The 23,659-nt window shown below is 40.7% G+C and overlaps 1 protein-coding gene across 5 annotated transcripts in view; it reads right to left on the bottom strand.

Annotated features, from left to right (window-relative positions):
* FOXN3 (forkhead box N3) overlaps window positions 1-23,659 on the bottom strand; it is a 134,855-nt gene that overhangs the window by 27,348 nt on the left and 83,848 nt on the right. For 2 of the 5 annotated variants that reach the window (XM_027637604.1, XM_027637606.1), the window contains exon 5: window positions 1,557-1,622. The exons of 2 other annotated variants lie outside the window; for them this stretch is intronic. In XM_027637604.1, coding sequence (XP_027493405.1) covers window positions 1,557-1,622 — 66 coding nt within the window. The remainder of the gene's footprint in view (window positions 1-1,556; window positions 1,623-23,659) is intronic. One more of the 5 variants, XM_027637605.1, reaches the window with a different exon arrangement.

Raw genomic sequence — 23,659 nt, 5'->3', positions numbered from 1 at the left:
TTATCGAAGTGTAGAAGTCTCCAAATCACTTCCACTGCAATGCTGGCAAACATGTGCACGTGATAAAAATCTGCAGTGTGCTTAGTACATGTTTAGTACTACGTATCTCCTCCTTTTCTTGTCTGCAATCTTCTCTCATTCTCCAGGAGTTCATATTACTCAGTGTTTTCCCCATCCTTTTCTATGCACATACTGCTTTATGCCCCCTTCCCTCTCTCATATGCCCTTTTACCCCTGCACTTTCATTCTACACCAACTCCTTTCCCTCTTTTCTCTGCCCCACAAATCTGTCTTCTTTAAACCTAGGATCCTTTGGAAGATGTCCCATTTTATTCTTCCCACTAAGTCCAAGGGTAACTCCCTCTTCCCAATAAAATCTTTCCTTTTTCCTACCTACACAAAGAGGGGATTGGTTGCCCTTTTACCACACACAGTCCCTGAAGACTGCTTAGGAGAGGACAAGGACCATTCTTTTCCTTCCAGAACAGAGAGTTAACTTGGTACATCATGCACTACTGAGAGAAGCTTCTCAAAAGGCATTCCTCTGGCAGGGTCACTAGGCAGGCTGACTCTATCTTTCCTCGGCTGCATGGGAAATGCTTTGATGGTAATTGACTCTCTTCCCCAGGCAGAGTATCAAAGTGCGAATCATGGCTTCCCCTGGAATTTGGATTTGGTTGCCCAGGCTAGAACAATAGCAGTGATGTTAGACAGGCTTGATAATGGCTTCTATTTTAACTTCTGCCTTTATTTTTTACAGCTGCCTGTCACTTGGCATTACCACCGTGCTTGCTGACCAGCGATGTGTTTGTTTTCTTGTACTGCCTGTTTCTGTGCGCTGTATTCCACTATGGATTCCTTTAATACCTTCACTGTGAACCCTGTGGGGCAGGACGATTCCTGTAGTATTTGCACAGTTCAGTACAGCGGGGTCAAAGCCCCTTCGGTGCTCTGCTAATACGCAGCACCAAACCTTAGGTCTGGTCATAGAAGAGGGAGGACAGTATTGGCAGGAAATGAGACCTCTCTTTGCTCCCTGTAGCTGCTACTGCCTTGCATCAGACAGAGCAGAAAAAAAGCAAAACAGGCAGGATGTGTGCAAGGAAGGAGCTGAAACAGTGCCCAAGTGAATGGAAAGTATCCAGATGGCTGTGGTAACTCACACGATGGGAGTCAAATCAAAACAAAATGAAAACAAAACCATATGCCATGTACCCTTCACTCTATTGCTCTCTCTCCTTGCCTTTCTCCTGGCTGTTGCCCCAGGTCTTTCTATCAGTATGGATAATAGTATGTTACTCATTTAAGTGTATGTCATGAATAACAATAACCCCTCTTTTACATTAGAGATCATGGATTAATATTATTCATGTAACAAAGAATGTAATATGAACCACAAAATTATACTCGTGTAAGGGTCAAGGACGTGTAAGGTTCTATAAGGGATGCTATATTTCTTTATTAAATCCTTTTTATCTGGTAGGTTGTATACTTATAAAAGAGAATATTAACTTTACATGTCTATGTTGCTATATGCTATAGAAATATCTACTCACAACCTGCTTGTATCTCAGGGGGAGTATTCAAAAGCATCATGGCAGTGGCAGCATCAATGTCAGGATCTGGAAAAATCAACCAATAAATACATTATTTACAACTGGGCTAACCTTCTTGCCCCCGTTGCTAAACTATAGGTTCAACCAAATCTCTGCAGTGAAAAGGTATGAGAGTTTATTATTCAGAGGGCTTGTTGATCACACACTGAATTTACCCACAAACTTGCATGTGATCCCATTGCTATTATGAAGTAGAGCACAGCGACCTGTGTCACCAAACCATACTCGTGCTCGTACGTGCATGAAACTTTTGTTGTCAGCCTCACCAATTCACTGTTTAATTCTGTGAAGAGTATTAAATTTCATTACAAAGGATTTGTGAAAGCAGGTGCAACATCACAATTTGGAAGCAACAGAGAGGATGAGCCAACAGTAGAGTGGGAAAGCATAAGGAATACCTACACCTGAGCAAGTACAGAAGATGACACTCAGTCATTTTGATTTGTCAAGAAAGATTTCAGTGAAGTTTGAGAAGGTGTTGGAAGACAAACTGCTACAATTAAGGAAAAAAAAAAGAAACTAGCATTTCATTGAAGCATTTGCATGCTCATCCATTGTCACTTTAATATAAGCAAAAATCATCAGCTGGCTGCTGTTATTCTTAAATTGGTTTCTGCATCCATCATGAACAGTCAGCTGACAGATGGTAAGTTATAGAGACAGAACAAAATATGATCCTTTTATAACTATATTCACTTGCTTCGCACACAACAGCTCGGCTGCTATGGAAATGCAGGTAGCTATGACAACAGTAAACAACCCCACAACGGCCACTGAATAAGCTGAAAAGAACATCTGCCCCAGCAAAGCGTCCCAGCTGCCCTGGGGCGCAACTTGCTAATCGTGCAGTGATGCCGTGTGACAGAGAAAGCCGCCTATGCCATGTCCAAATAAATGAAGTGTGCAATTGAAGCAGACATAAAAACGCACACCCTGGCCGACTGCTGCCTCTGTACGGCTAAACTGAATGACTAATGAGTATGCATTTGTTGTTTGGGGGTGGTTTTTTTTTTCAGCTTGTCAGTATTTATACCAAATTACATACTAAAAAATTTAATTTACTGCTAATAGCTTCATGGCACTTTATTTTGGCTATTATGTCAGAAAATTGTTAAAAATATGTGTATTTTTGATCTTTATATATTTCAAATCTATTCACAGTGAAGTGATGTAGTATAAAGCCCTGTAATTTATTAACAAGACAAATGACGTAGACAGGATTTTAAAATCTGCTTAAGCCAAACAGAAATTCACTTGACTGGTGAATTAAAAAAAGGGATTTTTTTTATTAGTTTAAGAATGTACTACTTTTCTCTGAATCGCTGCAAACACACTTTTAAAGGCTACTATATTATTTAATTGCTGAAATAGTAAACAGAGAACCAGTGCAGCAGGTGTAAAACTGAAGTTGAAGCAGCAGCAGACTTAGTATAAAAGGTGCCCACATAATGGAAAGCAAGTGCCTGTGTCTCCTGGACAGGTCACCATACTCTTTTCCAATAGTCACCAGCAGACTACTGAGAAAAGCAGCTTTACCAACTCATGTTCATCTTCAAGTCTGAAGATACCTCAAAAGCAGCATTCCTGCTGCAATTATCTATGCTGAAAGTGCCATTTCCAAACAGCTTCACTCCCAAACATGTGCCATGTTGCAGGAATGGGTCCATGTACCACACAGTGAGTGTGTGGTATCAAACTGAAGAGGGATAATCTATCCAATGTTAAAAAGCAAGACAAAAAAAGCAAAGAAACTGGAGAAATAAAGACAAACCAAACCGGAATTCTTCCATCTCTTTCATACCATAAAATCAGAAGATTGTTAGAAGTTGAATTTACTGTATCATGATTCATACAGCCAACTTCAGCATTTGCTTATTGGCTGTTCCTAAATTTTGTTTTATTGTTTTACTTCAACTATGGCCCCTCCCCTGGGTAACATTGTAGTATAATGTTAATCTTGCTGTTGAAAGAATAAAGACATTACCAGAAAAAATAGTGGTGACTTCGGGTTTTGTTTGTGTAACAAACTCTGTGATTTGAGATAAAATTGATGCAATGAGTTTATCTTGAAAGGTGCATTCTTAGCCTTTGGACCACTAACGGTACCACTCTGTTTCTGTAATGATGTCAGGACACTACCATGAGCTGTTCTCAACACAGGTCTGCATCCATAGTGGCTGTTTCCTAAAGTACAGCTATGTTTCAAGCTCATCCACACTTGCTATTGTGCCTAACTCTCTTTCTATTGGTATATTCCTGAAGAAATCGGACAGCTATTTTATAATGCCTTGGCAGAAGTAAGAGGGCTTGCGGACAAGCACAAAGGATGCTGTCAGTAGGATCCAGGACAACATACTTTGGGTTGTCCTACTGGAAGGAGACAAGAAAAAGAAGAGACTGGTGCACAAGGGACAAAAGGGCCAAGGGTCAGCAGTCTGAGACTACAAAAAGAGGTGCAGAAGAAATGTCCAAGGACAAACTGAAAAGATGGTATATTCTTGTGCAGCATTTACGTTCATGATTTGGAGGCATTCTCCTGAGCAGCATGTCAAGAAGAGCCAAGAAGGAGTCATGAGGAGCAGCACCGAAGGCAGGTGAAGGAAGGGCACCTTTGCTGGGACTGACCCTTCCTGCTTTGGCTCCTGGTACCCACCAGTGCCCCACGTCGATGGCCCTTTCTCCACAGTGGCCATCCTTGTAAAGTCTCCTCCATGCGGATTCTCTTACTTCAAGCAGTAAGGGCTGACCTTGTGTGACAGCCCCACCAGCCTGGTAACTGGATCCTCTCCCTTCTACCTGCCTGTCTGCATTCATGAAGCTGTGGATTTCAGAACTGAGATCTCTGTCCCACCTGAAGTCTGCGATCAACACAAAAGCTCCTGAAGTTATTAACAGTGCGTGGTTAGTGAAAAATTATTGCAGGAACATCTTTCCCTAGGAAACCAGGTTAAAAATAACTACATACAATGCTTAGGAATATAGAAAATTAGTATTTAAATGAATGCATTCTGGTTTCTTTTTTTGCTAATTCAAGTAAGTGGTGAACTGACTGCATACACAAACAGTTAATTTTTTGCCAGTGGAAAGTAGAAGATGCTCAGCCTTCCCTGTGAAAGAGGGAAGTAAGAAACAACAAAGAAAAGGAAGGATTGTGGGTATTGTACAAAGAAGTAAGAGTATGTCAAGGTCTCAGATAGGCAACATTGGAGAGAGACAAAAAAATAATGACAAGAATGTCCAGCAGCCACAGTTTTTCCTAACAAACAACTGCTGTCTTGTTGAACTTGGTACCTCATGCTACATTCAAAAGTTTCAGTGCTTGGTCCCTCATACACCAAGGGACCTTCACAACGTACCAGAAAGGACCTGGACCTTAAGTACTTACACAAACTCATAGGGCATGAAAGTCACCAAGGAGCAGGAATTCCATCACAGCTGCAGTACCTCCCGTTGCAGTGTGAGCCTACTGGTGTTTCTGCCAGCACTGCTTTCAAAGACAAAACTTCTTTTCATGAAGTCCATACCAACAATGGCAGAAACCTCATGGTAGCGCTGTTTGCTGCATTTTAGATTCATGCCCCTCGTCAGCAGAGTGTTCAGAAATGAACACCAAATCTCTAAACAGCACCTAGTTCTTTCACTGAGGAATTAACCTAAAATTTATCACTTTGTGGAATTATATCTGCATGTTGTCAAGATATGCTTTGAACGAAACTCACTTTGCATGTTAATTGTATAGGATCAGAATCTGCCTTGCACAGACATGAGAAGTGGCAAAATGGTAGGCATGAAATATTCTGGCATGAGATTTCATACAAGCAATGCAGAGGTAGCTCAGGTAGCAGACTGTTTATTCTGGACTTGTCAAAAAATAATTAAAATCAAACAGGTACCTGAGAAAGCCGGATGTGACAGTTGTTGTTTTATTATGTTGTGATCTCTGATCTGAGTTCATTTCATAGAGAGAGAAATGGTTTATAATAATTCATATTATTTTGATATTAGTTCAAACTTTGATCTGGTTTCATCAATTGCTTCAAATCCATCCCCTTCCAACTTAATAAAAATTAGGATAACGCAGTCCCCTCTTGACTTTGCTAAAGGGTATTTATCTTTACAGCCATACTATAAGTTTTTAAAGAAAACAGCAGCTGAAGCAGTTCAAAGCAACCATGGTCTGAATTTTCCAGTAGAGATGCCTAGAGAGAGGCACTTAAGATGCATATTTGGGTATTACTAAAATGTTACTGCCAACTGACATAAAAAATGTAGTTAGTAAATAAACTGCACCATCTGTACACTACAGCCATGGTTATGTTATCTTATCAGGAAGGAATTTATAAGATCTTATTTTAAGTTACTACATCTAAAATAGAACTATTTTTGTAAAGAACTTCACTATTGAGTATGCTAATTTTTGGTCCATTCTACTTCTGTCTCAGCATCCTCCACTGCTTTTTTCCATTTAAATGCTCTACTCTAGATGGAATGCCTAAAACTCACTGCCACTGTACTCAGAAGGCAGAAGTCCAGTTTATTCCTTGTCTACAACATCAGTCATTTTACCCCCTGCCTCACTTTCTAGCACAGACCACTCCTACATATTTTGTGGTGATTTGATTCTTTGATATTTTAAATTTTCAGCAGCTAGAAAATGTTGCAAAAGCAACACTCTTGTCTTCCACCTTTTACCTTTAGGCTTATTAAACTGCAACAGAGCAAATAGCAGCTTGCCCCTATTTAACTTGTCTGTTAACAGACATGTCCTATCCCTTCCCACATCATGATAGTTAACCTTGGTATGAGTTAGGTTAGGTCAAAGACACAGAGAATAATGACCAGAGTGGAGGCTTTTATCCCATTTGTTTTTTTCTCTTTTCTTTTCCATTTTTATTTTGCCTAATGACAGAATAAGAACATAGCTGTTAAAATAAAATTGCAATGTGCAATATAGAAAGAAATACCTGAAAAGCACTGTAAGTACTGTAACTCTGTCAAAACGCCTTGGTGTAGGATGCCATTGACTTCACTTCTGAAACACTTAAATAAGGTTGAGAAAATCTCTTAAAATAAACAGAATACTTGTTGAAATATAAGGTAAACCAGTAGGATTCAGAACCAAGATCTTGGGAAGAAACAAGAAATTATATTCATATCTCAACAACAGTGCATGAAAGACCAAGGATGAGAATTTTGGAAGCTACATAATAGAGGCCAGGAGGAAGCAATTTCACTAACAATACAAAACTGGGCTGGCAGTCACAGTGGTTCTCCCACTCCTTAGAAAGGATCTAGTATGAGACACAGAAGAATAAAGGTATGAGTCTAAATGAACGAATAGTTTTTCCTATTTAAGTTCATTTCTGGCACTGCCAAGTAAGCTATGGCACAAATTATCCAGAGAAAAAATACAGAATATTTGCAACAGAAACCTTCTTCCTGCTCCTCTATTTTGTTACATTTGTATTGTCATGAAGCTACACATATGATTTCCATTCTCTAACAACACCATTTTATCAGCTGAAAAACTGAAACAAACAGTTACAACATATTCTTGTTAAAAATACTAGCTTTAATAAAAAGAATGGTAGTAGGAAGAGTTATAGATGGTCTTGCACATCGTTCAGAAAGCTGCAGAAAACCAAAGCATCTTAACTTTACATCTTGGGGGTAAAGATTAAGGTCATGTAATTGTTAGAAGACAGACTCACAACACTGATATGTTTTTCACCAGTGCAAGATAAAAATATTTTAAGAGACAGCTGACTAAAGAGAGATGAGATATACATCTTACACATAAAGATGACATATTATAATAAATACTCTTCTTAAAAACAGGGTGGAGATGTCTGCCATGGTTTTGTTCCTTTATTTTAAAAGTATTTTTCCATTTTGATGCATATTACTGGCAAGTTTAATTTTCAGTGCAGAAGGATGCGAAAATAAAATTAACCCATTACAAAGGCAACAGTAAAGCCTTTTTTGACTCCATTCAGCCTGTGGAGCTTGTAGTACTGAACAGAAAACATCACCGAGAGAAAACACTAGCCAATGAGCTAGCACAGAAGAGAGAAACAATTTGTTGTTCCATCATGTACTTACCTAATCTGTGATCAGGAATTTCAACCATCTTCTTGACTGATTGCTGCAGCCTCCGCTTCTACAGTGGAAGATGGGATTATGAGGGCTGTAACTCCTTGCAGCCTTACAGGTTGCACACATATTTTTTTTGACTGAAGAATACACATACACACAAACACATGTTTCTTGTACCCAGTTATGCAGATGTGTGTTACCTCTGCACTGAGGTCATCATTGCTCAAGCTTTCATAATGTCCCTGCTGCTAACAATAGGTTTTCCTTCCAGCAAAATGGGAGGATGGCTGGCAGGAGGAAGTCCTCTATAAAATTCTGACCATTTAAGACCAAATAAACCCAACCTTACTGTCCCATACCAATGTTTGTTTTAAGCACTCATTTCCTTCTCATTGCCATTTCAAAATACACTCGTGTCACCCAGACCTTGAAAACTGAGTATGCCTTTCAGTCCAGCAAGTGCAGAACATGCCAGTTGGAAAAGAACTGACACATTTCACACAATCTGTGTGACCCTTGAGGAAATGTTTACAGTCCTCCTGCCTCTCTCAGCCACTAGTTCTGCATAAAATGGTGGCTTCTGGGTACTTCCACTGCAAGATGAGTCTTCAGGAGGGTTTCACCCAAATATTCCAACTGCTAGAACTACCATGGCACAATCCACATTATGAACACAGCAAGGAAAGGCCTGGGGAGTTGAACATAAATTCCTCACTGGTTTCAGGATCCAGAAAGCAAGGGGGGAAAATGTCAGATAAACATTAAAATAACAGTGAGAAGGGTATTTGGGGGATTTGAAGAAAAAGAAAATGCAACTAATGATGAGAAAAGGGTCAGGTATGTGATACTGCCAGTGAAAGCACTGTATATAATATAACTATGGAGCCAAATGCAGTCTAAAACCAAAATAAGAGCAGAAAAGGTGAACAAAAAATCCAGCAGCTAAAATAGCTGTGTGCTATTAACACAAGCAGACTGACATAATGGAAGGGGAACTCAAGGCATTAGCGTTATTACAGGAAAATTCACAAACAGGGTGGAACACCAATTATTATTGAAACAAGTGTCAAAAGGTCTGTGCTTTTCAAAGAAAAGAAATATGGGGTTTATATGGTAGGATACTGTCATGCAATAATGAAGCAGTAGACTTTGGAAACAGCATAAAATGAATACGTTTGGAAATGCTGTGGACAGATGGTCAAACAAGGCTACTAAGAGAGAGACACTGGGTCTGCTCTTGACTTCTTACAGCAGATATGGATCTGGATAGAGCTCTACATCATTACTGAAATGGGAATTGTATCAACAAGGGAGACCTAACTTCACAGTACAGATTGGAGAACAAATGCTATTAACCACAGTAAGACCAGTTATTCCTGGATGTGACAGCTGAAAAGTTTCTTTATCCATGTTGCTGAATGAACGTGAATAGATTCTATTCTACTCTTTATCTTAAATAATGAGGATAACTTTGGAACAGAGGACCACGAAATGATGCAGTTTAGATTAAGTGGGAAGGATAACAGCAAGCCTAATTTTGTTTAAGATCTGTTATTTCCAAAGAGTAAGTTCTGATGAACTAAATGGTTCCTGTGGAACCTCTGGGAAACAGATTGGGCTGAGGAACTCTAGATTTCAGTCTGGAGGAGGCTGCAGTTTCTGCAAGTCACTGCACAAAGACCTAACTGAAACTTTTATCTGGAGAAAAGCAGGAAAGATGCACTCTTTGAAAATAAGAACACAAAAGCTTAAAAACCCAAGCTGGACAGAAAGTAGAGAGCTTGGCTTGCTCAGTTAAGCAAAACAGAGGCAGAGAAGTAAAACTATCACGACGAGGTATCCATGGGATGCAGGGGTGAAAAGCAAGGTAGAAGAACTATTAACTTCTAAGACAATTTCAGTAATGCAACACTGGCTGAAGACATGACTGGTAATCGGAACACTTATAAGAGCAGGGCAGTGGTATTTTGGTAAACTCTTCTAACTGGAGATGAAACAAAGTAAAAAGTTTGAATGTCAATTTTCAGAAGTATTTACAGAGTGTTGCTGCCCACAATGTGTCCTGGGGGAGGGGGTCTCCAGAAGCTGCCTTCGAAACTGCTTCTCTAGGGCAGGTAAGCTCTCTGCAAAACCCTATGACAGAGTGGGAAAGAGCACAAAAACACAGTCATGAAGAAACTATGCCAGTGAAGGCCTATTTGCAAAATGGCTTATCTACATAAATGTGCAGAAGCACCAGGATGATGTTTGACACTCCAGGACCGGACTCATGCCACTTCATGTCAAAGGTGACTTGCAATAAAGCTTAGGGGCTGTGCTATGGACACACAGGACTATGTCTATCAGCTTCCAGCATGTTCTGTGCCCTGAGCTGCTAAACTTGGGCAGGATGCCTGCAGATCAGTGGTGTCTGCACTTGGAGACAATTGCAGAGCTGGAGCCTCATAGCACCTCAGAACAGAGCAGTGATGCGAGCCCACAGCTGTCACCGGTAGCTGGCCTGAGCCCTATGGCAACAGCCTTGAGCATGTAAGTAAGACGCCAGGTGCAACAAAGAAGAGTTGGCCAGTAGCACTGGAGTCATGGCATTTATGAAGAAAAGTCAGTGGGCAAGCTACATGAGACCCGGCTTGCAAGTCCTCTCACCCCTCTGACTGCACTCCCATGCCTGCTCATAAACTCCGGTTCAAACTCTCACATTCCCTCTTCTGCTTTCTCTGCAGAACAGCAGAGCACGTCCAGGCAGGAAGGTGCAGAGAGGTGCCAGCAGGCAGCGCCTTGTACATGGGGGACTGGGAGAATCAGAGGGTAAGGATGCTGGCCCACAGCTTAGGGAGGTCTGTGCACAGGGGCTTCTTCGTGAACCTAGGAAAGGCTGCAAGAATTAGCTGCAAGCTCAAGAGTCCCCACTGGTGTACACTGGGCAATCCTGGGTTTCAAGGTGTGGATGTAGGCAGGACAGCTAGAATTGTCACCAGAAGTATGTTAAAAAAGCCAGTATAAGCATGACGACTAGCAGGTACTCAGGCAGGCAGGCATGCAGTCTGGTGGAGGTCAACTCCATGCCATACAGCCATGACAGCAAGCCTAGGCTTAGAGAGGCTTTGAAGAATTTGACATTCCCACTGCAGATGTCTACAAGATAACCCATGGAGTAGAAGATTACTTTGAAATTACAAGTCAATATTCTGAGATCACATTGGCCTTTTTTAGTGAAAGCTTCTGCTGAAAGCAACACAGGTTCCCTGAACACTAAGAGACTTTAAGAGTGAAATTAGTCAGCCTTCGAGTGGGGCTTTAACTTAGCTTAAAAAGCATACATAAGAACAGGATTTATTTAAAAACACTGCAACGCTATTTGTTGAGACTAAAACACTGCATCCTAATTATCAGGTGTGTTTTGTTTCTTGCATTCTTCATAGAAGAGATTTTGTAGAAGATATGTTCCAAACCTGAAAAATCCTATCAAACTTGTTTTCACTTACTTTTTTCTTGCATTCAGTTGCATATGCATCTCAGATCTTCCAGTAAATACTTCGCTAGTGTTAATTTAGTACCACTTATGCTATATAGCAGCAAATGTGTAAGCGCAATATTGTCATCGCTGGAACTTTTACTTGAACATTTCAAAAGCAGAGGAAATATGAAATGTCATGAACTGAAATGTGGCGAAAGAATAATTCAATTGAGTGTCTAAAGAGCAAGCACTAAGGCGAGACTTTGCTGCCAAGTCACATTTACAGGCCCCTTGGATGCTTCTAACTTGCCAAACAGTTATCATATAGCTCCTTTCTGGCCAAAACGGTTGAACTAACTTTTTACTTATTATTATTTGTCATATTTTAATTAAAATGAAGAAGGGGAGATACAAGATTCCACTTCTGCCAACCTCCAGTTTGCTATGAATGATCCTATTCGAGCTCTTTGGACTCTGAATGGCCACTAGGTGACAAGTTAGGTTAGCGAAGGAGTAAGGAATGGGCAGAACACGACCAGAATTCCTTTGCAGACTCTTTCAGCTCCTCATCTGAAAGGTGTAAAAGTATATGTACTTCACAAAACAGACTGGGTAAGCTAAGAGGCTCTCATCCCCTTCTCTTTGTGCACTGAACAGGGACTCAACTGACCACGTGCACAGGACTAAAATAAGTTGTTGGACATTAAAAAGAAAGTAAGAAGAAATAAAACTTTATCCAGGAAGTAGTGAGAGCTGTCTCTGTAATCCAGGAAAACACTTGTATGTGTATACAAGCCAGAAAACGAGTAGCGTCTGTGGAAGAGGATCAGAGTCCCAGCATCCAGCAAGGCTCAGCCCTGGACTGGAACAGCTGGGCAGCTTAACTATAGCTCAGGACAGTTCTGTAAAAAACTAGTGCTTTCATTAACAAGAATCATAAGAACGTTCTGCACAATTCTCATGGGCATACAAGCAAGGCCAGAGAGGAAATCACCTTATACACGACGCTAGATCTCATCTCCCTGCAGCCCCCCAAATGCAGCTCCTGAGGCCAGGCAGCTGTGTCTCTGCCTGGGAGGAACAGACATTGCTCCCACCAAGTGGATGGCATGGTAAAAACCGCCCTGAAGAAAGAGTGAGCTTGCTTTTACTAAGTATTTAGTCATCTTATCAACCTTGTGTTTACAACCAAACAGAGAAAAAGCCTCACACTGCTTTTTGTACTCCAAAATTTCAACAAACTCTAGTGAGAGCTGGTTTACTGATTTTAAACAGCAGTTTTTGCAATTCTTGTCAGTGCAGCACATAGGCACCTCTCTGGCCTTTCAGAGAGTTCTGCTTCATGTCCACACAGCATACAGTTCATATGAACTCTGCCAGTGCAAATTCAGTTTACTAAGATGATCATCATCAGATCTGATGTCTGTGAGAGTAAGACATGGGTTATCTGGGGAAACAAATCTTAGTGATGTTGTGTAATCAAATCGATTACACCAAAACAAACCAGAGAGAACACATTTGCCTTGCCCCCCTCCCCAGCTCTGCACACTCATCTTCAGTGAGCACCTGCCCTCTCATGGCAGCACCGAACAGACTCACTACCCTGCTGCCCCCTCCATACTGAGGTCCTCATGGTGCATCTCACCACTCTGCACAGCCAGAAGGAGAAGAGTTTCTAAGCTCCCCAGTGTGATTGTTGCACTTTGCATCTCTCTGCTTCTCTCCTTCCTGTCTCCAGCAGGGGGTAGGGAAATCTCAAAGGATAATGGTGGCGAACCTCCAGAAAAGCAAATGTGAAAAGAAGAAAAGCTTGTATTTATTTTTCATTTTAATGCCATCATTTATAGGCGAACAGCTGCCTTACACACACAGTGAGGAACAGAACTGAAAGCCTTATAAGGGATCCTTTCCCCTCCCCTAAAAAAATAACTGACGCCCCCATTTAGAAACAATTATTCATAAATCTGGTGCAACATTTCATCCAGTACAACACACATAATAATAGCATGTACTATAGAATTGTAAGGGTTTTTTTATAAAAGTCAGTAATATTCTTCCTTAGGGAATAGATGAATGAAAATGTTTTATGCAAAATTGTCAATGACATTCCAGCAAAGTTAGAGACCTGATAGTTACAGGACTCCTTAGAATAGAAAATAAGTGCTACATTGTACAACTATAATACAGTTATGGAAAACAGTGTAAAGCCTTAAAATGGCTGGAGAGGAGTTGTCTCTCACTTGCTTCAGGAGACTAACAGCAGTAATTATGCCTGATTAAAAATCAATGTTGCTAGACCTGATACCGCTTGGAAAGGGCCTGGAATTCATAAACCCCCAACTCTTAGCGCTGGGTATGCACTGAGCTACATCTTCATTTATCAGAGACGAATGTAAGCAGCTACCTTCCTTTTAGTTTCAAGGCCAAGTATCTGGAAACATGTTTGAGGTTGGTTTTCATGTCACTACTGGGTATTTTAACAGAAACGTGAGGATGTATTTGCAATGTAACAAAGAGCTTATTTATAAAGTCAGTTTTAGAAGTGGGAAAACTTCGTTTGCTACTCATGTCAGCCAGCAACATCAAATCTGATCTGGCCCTCAATCATGATAATGCAGCACAGCTTGCTTAGGCTTTTTACTGATGGGACTACTTTGAGATTGCTAGAAAGGATGCTGATGAGCATTAACTATGATGTCTGTCATTTTGTATCTCTGGATTAATAATCCTATAGCTCTATCATTATGATAGCAGACTACCTCTCAAGAATTTAAACACAGAAATTCTCTCTTTTCTTTCAAAACTTTTGTAGTAAGTAGTTTGGCAAGGGTATATGTGTATATCAAAGAAAAAGAGATATGCATGTGAGTACAAGGTATGGAAGAAAAAGTGCAAAATGTAAAAAAGTGAATTCTGCAAAACCTGTGATAACATTCTGGCTGAGCATGTCTACCTGAACTCCTCCTTCCATGGTTCATAAAGCCAAGGCTACACAGCAATTACCAAAGGATGTCACAACTTTTCAGGGGGCAAAACCGCAGAAAATCTCCTGGAAAACTTTGACAATTATGTTGGCTTTCCAGGATGGAAACTGAATAGATATATTTGTAAAAGTCTCTATAAAACAAAGCAGAAACTTTCCTTTTAAATCAGATGGGGTGTCATGTCAGAGCGGCAAATCCAGTTTTACTATGAAGTCAGGTAGGTGCATATATTTCAGTCATAGCAGCAGAGAGTCTAAGCTCACTGTCATAGATTGATGGAGCAGATACTTCTCACTGGTGTAACAGAGGCCCCCAGAGCAGAGGCAGAAGCAATGGTCTGTCACAGAAGGGACATTTCCTAGTGCTGTCCCATCTTACCCACCATCCCACATTTGACACCTGCTCACAGATATCTGGATTTGCTATAACAGTCCAAAGGCCTGGTTTGGAAGAGCTGCAGGATTGCCTCCCATGATGGCTGATGCCATCGTTTCCATGGACGCAAGATGCACAAATCTGACATAAATACTGAGCTGACCAAATCCAGAGGAAGCTCCTCCCTGATCCCCACACAGACTGTTCGGTCTTCTCCTAAATTGCTCATTTGCATGTGTTCTTCTCAAACCAACCCTTTCCTGTGCTTCAGGAATGCAGCTATGGAAAGGCAGCTGACCACAACCACCTCTGCATTTCACAAGCTGGCAAAACAGCGTTCCTTTCAGATACCCAAAGTGTACCCAGAGCCATTAGTGGCTTACCCTTCTCCCCTACAGAATGCAATCAAAACCACATTTCTGGTCAAAACCTTTCATACCATTTAAACATCACTCCTCTCCAATTTTCTTTCTATTTTCCTGTTCCTCTTGGGCATTTATCAGTTCTTTCAGCAGGCTTTTTCCCCTTTTTCCACAGGGATAAGTGTGTGGTGCCCACTGCTGTGGTACCAGAGCTCCTCACACCAAACAGACATATCCACATGTCCTGCCCAAGACTCCCCAGAAGGCTGGGACATGGCTGGGGCCTGAGTTTTAGCAGAGCTGGAAACACAACCCCTCTGGGGCAGACAGCCATAGCTGAACACTGAAATACAATGCCTTAATAAGTAGGTCAGCCTGTTCCTATAAAAGCAACGGGTTTAACGCTGACCGCGCCTGACAGTGGGAGTAGGAAGAGACTGCAGTTTTCCTCCATTTCCCACATTCGAACCCTTTGAAGCCACTACACTCCTCGCCTGCCATCACCCTCTCAGCAGCAGGACTGGACTTGTAGGGTGCCCGCAGCCCTGCCGTACTTTGGCCCATAGTAACTCCACCTCTGCAGGACTGCAGTCAGGACTGCTGGAACATTGCATCAGAAAGCAAATTCCAAGAAAACAAACACTATCACTAGGCAATTGAAATGCAGTTGGTAGCAACAAACAAACCCTCTGCAATGAGGATCTAGGGCTCTGTTCTTGCCAACAGGTTCAACAGGTTTTGAATATTAAGTCACCCTGAGCTTTATTAGTGCTTAAAAGGGAAACACCACAAGATCTTGGCAGCTGAGGTTTCACACTGTCTCTGCTTTAGAGTAGCCCACTCCCCTCCTCCCCTTTCTCTCCCTTTGGCAAAGAAGTATTTTCACCCTCCTTAAATTAGTGAAGAAAATATTCCTCTCTGTCCAACTAACACATGCAAGCACCCCAGCACACTGTGTGGGAAGGGGCGGTGGTGGGGGGAAGCACCCTGCCTGCAGGGCAGCAGGAGCACTCCTCAGTTTCTAGGAGTTTTCAGTTGCACAATGAAGCAGATATGGGAGTGAAATGTGGTGCCAAGGCAGTGTGCTGGCCCTTTGTGCCACAGGAGCACACCTGGGCTGCCAGTTCAGCAGGCACCACTGCGTGATCCCACTCCAAGCATCTGGGGCTGAACCTTACCTGCATGGCTTCTTACCCTTACCATAGCCAACACAGACAGCTCTACTGAAGGGAAGGATCATCACTTGCAAAGGACACCAATTTATTTTAATAAAGGCTCTGATATACTCTTGTCACTTTCTTTAAATATAGCAGCAGTCAATGGCATTTACTAAAGACAGCACAAAAGACAAGAAAGTTCATTCAAATGTTTCTTCTCCTCTCAGTGAAGGAGCTCACTATGATGCCTCTGCAAATGGAGCTTCATGAATCAGCCCAACATGGCACTGCGTGGACTGCAAGACCACAAAACAATGCCCAAATACCATCTGCTCCTCCCATGAGTTGGTCTTGAAAGTCTTTAGCTTGTGTAAACAACTGCTGGTCCATTTTATTTTGAGATGTTGCACAATGTAGCAGAGTACACTTACAAGCTGACTATAATCAAAAGCTTTATAGTCTGCTAAACTCATTTTAAATAATGCATAAATACCAAAAAAGACACATTGAACTCTTCATCAATTTTCATGTGAACTCTGTTCTCTGTTTGCTGCATTCTCTGTTCATAGCAGCACAGTATAAACCACAGAATAAGTAGTATTATTGTCTGTTCCCTTTTAGCTCTAGTCCAGAAACATACACTATATTTAATTACTGTTTTGGTAGTATCCACCTACACAGACAGGCTGTGCTTACATGAATCAACTGGTATTTCTGGATTCAGAGCACTGAAGAGGTTAAAAAAACATGAGGGCACTTATGTCAGCCCCTCCTTCCTCTCTCCCCTGCATGTCATCACACTGAAAGGGTTTAAAAGTAAAAAATTCCTTCCACATCATATAATCCTGGCATCTGCTGTGTAGCAAATCAAGCTCACTCATTTTGCTGTGTTATTCCCAAAAGTAACTATACAGATTCAGGTCTACAACTCCATTTTCCACTTCCTGAAGTTTCCTTAGGCACATTAGAAAAAGCAGTAAACACAGCTAGTAAATACAAAGCAATCTTCTCTGTCTAAGTGCAATTCTGATTGCATTACTTAAGAAATATAACTTCCTGGGGCTTTTACTACCTTACTTTATGATACACATGATATGGTATCAATCTACCAACTTCCTTCTGCTGCCTCTTTCTTCAGAAGCTCACAGCTCACCCATGACATTTTGTAGTTCAAATATGAAGCCATTACCAAGATTAAGCCACAGAAGGAATCCAGTTCAGAGAGTGAGTAGGTCGCTGTGGTCATGTTTATTATTTAATAACAGTGGGAATAATTCATATCACAGCAACAATTCTCTACCACTCCATTTATCAATTTCAAAGAAAAGTAAATCAGACCTCCAGGCAGTGATGGGAAGGCTCAACCCATCTAGACACTGTCTGTTAAACACTGGGCCCCTATTCAAGGATGGACCCTATAGTAAGATATACGGGAACAATTCTACCTATACTTAGGTCTAGCAAACCTGTGCCAGCAAAACCTTGGGAGTAGCATGGCTTCAAATTCACATTCTATTTCCAAACAGACACTGTGGTTTCAGGTAATGTGTTTCATCCCTTCCAAACGGACAAAGTTTAAATCTTCTCCTTTGCATCGGTTGCCTAGCTGGTATATTCACTCTGCAAGCTTTTTGAGGTAAAGATTGCCTCCTACTACATGTGTCTTGGCTGACAATAATTGTTGTAGTTGTCCTGAAGTCTACAATTTCTCATATTTTTAAAGTGTGATTGAAAGAAACCTTATGGCCTTACTAATACCTGTCTCGGATCTTTCTTCTTTGCAACAGAGGACAGTGTCATTAAGCTAACATATTCCTTAATTTTCTTCTTTAACATACTTTCCTTCACACCCTTGCTATTTGTTAATGTGATTTCCAATACCTATTGAAGGTGCAATGAAACAGAAAGGAAGAGATGACACTGAAACTTAAACCTTTAACACAAGTATTCCTAAACATCTCATAGATGAGCTGTTTTACTTTCAGCTTGCTTCTACCTACTCGCCTTTATCCTGCAGCCCCAACAATTGATGAACTACTGGGTTTCCAAATCCTTACAACAGGGCCAAGGTTTCTGCCTTTTTGTTTGGCTAATCTTTTCACATCTATTTGCCTTGCTGCCACAACAACTAAACAGCACATAAGTGATTTTGGTTCATTCAACAGATTCCAAATTGGGAGACTGCCTATTTTGTTTGCTTTAGGGCAAGAGGAGGAAGCAAACAGCAGCTTTGTAAGTGAAGTTGCCCGATATTCTTCTCTCAATTATGGCTGTGAAAAGATTTAGAAATGCAAAGTACTCTTTACAAACAGAGTCACTTCATGCTGATCCAACTTGCTTCAATTCACATTAATTTGATTCCGCGTCTAGAAGTGGTTAAACTTTGATACCTACCATGTTTTTTTACACTTAGATAGACTGTTTTCAACTCAGCACAGGGTAAACTAATGTTAATAAGTTCCATTTAGTTTTGAATATTTGCTTAACATGGGGCTGGGAGCTCACAAGCAACAAACCCCAAGGCTGTAACCAACTCTCTGGGTGCCCAATGCCATCTTCTCATTTGTATCAGCTGACCAATTCCCAGCGCTGACATCAACACTTTTAAGACTTCTCCACTAAGGTGGAAAAGAAAAAGCTACTTTAAATAGTCTAATAAGCCCCCATAAAACCATTTTTAATAACTGCTTGGCAAGAATTACATAATAATTTTGCAGAGTAGCTGGCAGGCAATCAGGTCTGGAATACGATAGTTCAGCTGCAGTATGAAATGGGTACTGCTTTGAAGCACAGTTTTACTGCTCCATGCCTTTACGGTAGCAATTTGAAGACTTCTTACTCAATGTAAAAAAAATAAAACAAAACTAACACAAACAGAAATTCCCAACAAAACATTATAAAAACCCCAACCCCAAACCAACCAACCAATACAACCCAAAAGAGCCCACTGGAATCAACATATTCTTTAATAAAATAAATGCATTTTGAAACTTTCCAAGTTCATTCAGCTTCCTCCCAACCTGGCCCTGGCAACTAAGCAAGCGTAACACAAACACACATAATACCAAGAAGCCAGAGTAATATTGCAGTTAGGAATATCCTTTTCCTTCTGAAGTCCATGCAATTGCATGAATAAGATTCATCATTTGTTAAACAGGTTTCAAAACCCAAACAATTCCTGCATCTTCACTGAAAGGGAAATGTCACAAAATCCTGCAAGGAGCAGAGTCCTAGAGTGAGGAACACAGAGGCTTGATTCTCTTGGCTCCTTCAGCAGAGACAGGGCATTTCCCCTTTCAGCTGCTCCCTAAGCACTACTGGCATTGTCATAAAACTGTGAATTTAGTGACATCATGTAAAACCCCACAGCCACTAACACATAACTATCAGGAAGTTCCTAATGGTGCCTTATTAATTCAGTCCTTACTTAATATATCCTCGAAAACAGTCACTGCACATATATGATTAAAAATAAATTCTTAAAAAAATTGTTAAATTGTTGAGATTATTGTTATTGCGATTACTGTTGGGTAGGGGAGGATAGATGAATGAAAGAAAGGGAGAGGAGGAACAACAGATTTCTTACCTGAAGACATATGAGAAAAGAAACAAAAAGATGCTGGCTCAGAGTCCTAAGAAACTCTGGGTAACTGAATACAGAAATACAAAAACATACAATGGATAGAGACCTTGAGGGGGGATAGAAATTTGCTTCTTTGTAAGCTGAAGGTAGAAAGTCAACCAAAAGAAATGAACAGACCTCTACAAAGTTGACTCAACTCTACTTTCTGGTGTTGATGACAGCCCTGTAGAGACACCTCCCCTGCCTCACCGCCCTGTACTTCCCACACAATGGTTGTCCCGTTACGCAAACACTACAAATGATTAAAAACTACATGAAATTTTACTAAATTACATGGTATGCTTCTGCTCCTGTTGCCAGCCCCAAAGTGGCAAACTCTTATGCTATCAAGTTTTGTACTCTGTGCCAGTCACTCCCCAAGGTGTTTATGTGAAGCACTCAGGCAAACTGAACAGAACATCTGTATTCTATTTGCTAATGAGCAATCATCATTTCTACAATTCTCCAGCCAGAGATTTTGCTGTTTGGAATACTAATGCCATTTGAAAAAAATTAAAAGAAAAAAAATATGTTCAGCTCATTAGTATTAGAGTTACTAAAATACTTCAGCAGTATTTACAATGCAACCAGGCTTCTATTTCCATTGCTTTACAGTATTTTTACAAAATTAGAACTTTCAGAGATAAAAACTTTGATGATACATACTTAATGTATTTTCTGAATTAGCACCATTTACAACACATCTCTTGCTTTAATTATATTTTACCTGCACAGAGGCCAGGTTGTAAAATCAGCTATTATAAAAACTTTTCAAATAAACCCTACTGAGGATTCCCTTCATTGCTTGCCTTATGTGGCAGCACCCACAGCAGGTGAAATGAGGTAAAAAAGTTATGAAAGTACAGCCCATGGTTTACAAGCTTGATTATATGAAATTCCTATGTGTGCAGAGAGTGAGGGAATACCACAGCTTTGAAACTCAGGACACGTTTTGTCTGTAGACAGAAACAGCTACCACTTTCCCTTCTAACCAACGGATATTCAGATCACGTGAGGATCAGGATTATCCTCTGATGGAAAGGCCGCATCAGGAAAACGGCAACATACAAGGGAGCACTCCCGACTGCCTCCCCTCACTGCAGTACTTGGGCACCTCAGATGCGAACCTCTCTCACCATCTGGTGCACCAGAAATGCTGCTGAAGTCACTGAAGTTGAAGGGCAGCAAACAAGTTCAGAATGGAATAATAAAGTCTGCAAACTCAATTAAAGTGGCTTATGTAAGAATTGTCTTTATTCTTGCTCATAGCATACTGGAATGTAGTTTACAAAGCAAGAGAACAACGACTAAATAGAGGATTTGACTGATGTAGCTAAGGAAGTCCGATGTGGTACTCATGCTCTCGCATGGGAGCAGGTGAGGGCAAGGCAACCCTGCTAGGCAGAAGAAACACAGTAATCCAAAAATGTTTGTATTCCACACGAGAGCAGAGATGTATTTCAATATGCCAGGATACCCTTTCAGGCTAAAAATAAACACCCTCATCCCTATGATCCCAAAGCACATCAGGTAAGGTCAGTACATTTCAATCACCCATGAGATACTCAAAGCCAGCTCAGCTCCCTAGCAGAGAAAGATGTCTCTGCTGCTGTAGCCAATTCCCAGGGAAGACACAGCGATGGAGCAGCTCCTCGGCTGGGGAGGCTTTTTATTGCCATGGCAACCGGCTGCAGTCCACCACCACAGAGGACCGCAGTCATCACCCAGGCAGGACAGGAAATGCAGTGTCATACTTAAAAGTCACCTTCCTTAAAGACAAAACAAAGTAACAGAAGAGATCGAGAGACCCTGACTCTTGCAGATGCTGGATGAAATAATCTGCTCATCACAAACCTCTCCCTCACACAGTTTCAGACTGTGCTTTAAATCACTCCAAGGGAGGAATTCTGTTTGGCTGAAATACCCCACCTGGCCTTATTTCAGTCAGCCAGGCAGGAAGCAGCCTTGGCTTTTTTCAGCATTTACCTCCCCTTTTAACCAGTCATCAACCAATTTGGAAATGCATGTCCCTCCTCCTCACAGAGCTTCCAGTCAGTAGCAAAGCCAGATGTACAGAGGAGCTGGACACCTCAGAAAAAAGGTGGCCCCAAAGCCCCCCACATCAAGCCAAGTTTGACGCAGAACAAAACCAAAGCTATAAATAATATGCAGGAGCAATTAATGTTTCTTGTGCCATGTTAAGGCAACTTGCACCCATCCCCTTCTGCCCTCGGAGTGCAGGATGTTCTACCGAAGGGAAGGAAAAATGCACTACCAGAACTACTTTGATTTGGTTAAAGCATTCTATATCTGTTTAAGAAAATAACATAAACCTATTTTAATATAGATTACCACAAACCATAACTCACTCTTGTTTGCCCAGAACTAATTATATACATGTCACCAGAGTATCATATATATCTTTCCTTCCACCTAGAGAACATGCCGCAGTCTAGTACATTATATACTGAATAGTACTCTCCATGCAACAGTTCAGGAGAAAAAACCCAAATACCTAGTCCTTCAAGTAATGTGTGCTCTTTTATAAACTTAGCTCGAAATAATACTGAGCTATGGCTGTTATTATTTAACAACACATCCATCCAGTGTGGAAAAATAAACCATACACCTTATATAAATATTGATGAAAACCTTTCTTCTTACTGTGTTAGTTGTAGCCTACATCCACACCAACAGCAAATATTAAGGAACACCATGTGCTTGCAGAGAAACAGCCAGTGAGCCTTTACTATGAAAGTAAAGCATGAAACCACGTTTAAAAGCAAACAAAGTTAAAACCTGACCCATGTTAAACACAAAGTTCATTTGAAGGTACAGGATTTGTGACCTGGCAGTTTGAGCAAAGCTGCACAACTATCTACAGAGGGACAGAAGCTTCTTTTGAAGGGAAACACAAGAGTAAGCACTCAAAAGAACCTGCAAAATCTCCAAAACTATTGAAGGAAAATGTTAAACTGACCATACATAAATGCCTGAGAGAAATAAAATATCAGGGAAAGACCAGACTGAAAGACTAAAAAGAGGAAACAGTTTACACAAATACAGAGTGTCCGTCATTTGCACATCACAATTCCCCTTCTTGCTGTGAATAAAATGGGATACCTAGAGGCAGAATCAGTTATTTTCATCATGCAATGCCTGTACAATTTTACCAGAATATACTAGCAAACAAATACGCCAATTCTGCTTCAAAATGTGTTAGAATCACAAATATTGATGTGTTTCTCCAACTTCAAGAACAAAAAAAAGCCAAAAATGGCATTGGAGACTGAATGCCTGATAAGAATAAAAGCCCAAACAAACATGAGAAAGTACAGATAGGCCTGTGTCTCCTCTAAAACCTCCAAACATCCTCCCCCTGTCTCAGTATGACAGTTTGCTGTACTGGGCCATGTACCAGAGACACACTACAAATAGAACAGGTTGCAATACTGAACCAACATCAAGAATCCATGTCTTAAAACTAAATTTTAAATGAAGCACTTTCATGAAAACTGAAAAATGAAAGGACGCCAAGAAAATCTGATGGAGTTCAATATAACACAAATAAGTCAGATAAAATTTTCACTTTCTGTTTTATGTCAAAGAGCCAGATTAGAGGATGTTCTCACAGTAAGTCAAGTAATGAGGAAGTTTCATGTTTCAAGCATAAAAAAGACAGTATATTCAAATTTTAAGTGTGAGAATAAAGTCACCTGCTTTCAAAGTACTTGTGACCAAAAGAAATCAAGTGAGTTGAATCTTTCTTTCTTTTCACACATTAATGAATAATGGCCACTCTCATCATTACTAAACTAGTTTAAGCAGTGCAAGTTTATAATTAGGAGAGAAAATTCATGTGCTCATCCCAAAAGGAGAGATGCACGAAGACCATTAAGCAGCAGGACTGCAGGAAACATCTGATAGCCAAACGTGTGCACATAACATAAAATGGAGAGATTTGTTTATTGACAGTTCCAAAGCAGGCTG

The sequence above is a fragment of the Corapipo altera genome, unplaced genomic scaffold, assembly GCF_003945725.1.
Source record: "Corapipo altera isolate COAL_440 unplaced genomic scaffold, ASM394572v1 23, whole genome shotgun sequence".
In the NCBI taxonomy this organism is placed as follows: Eukaryota; Metazoa; Chordata; class Aves; order Passeriformes; family Pipridae; genus Corapipo; species Corapipo altera.
The sequence above is the reverse complement of the archived record's forward strand: the minus strand, read 5'-3'. Positions and strand labels throughout refer to the sequence as shown.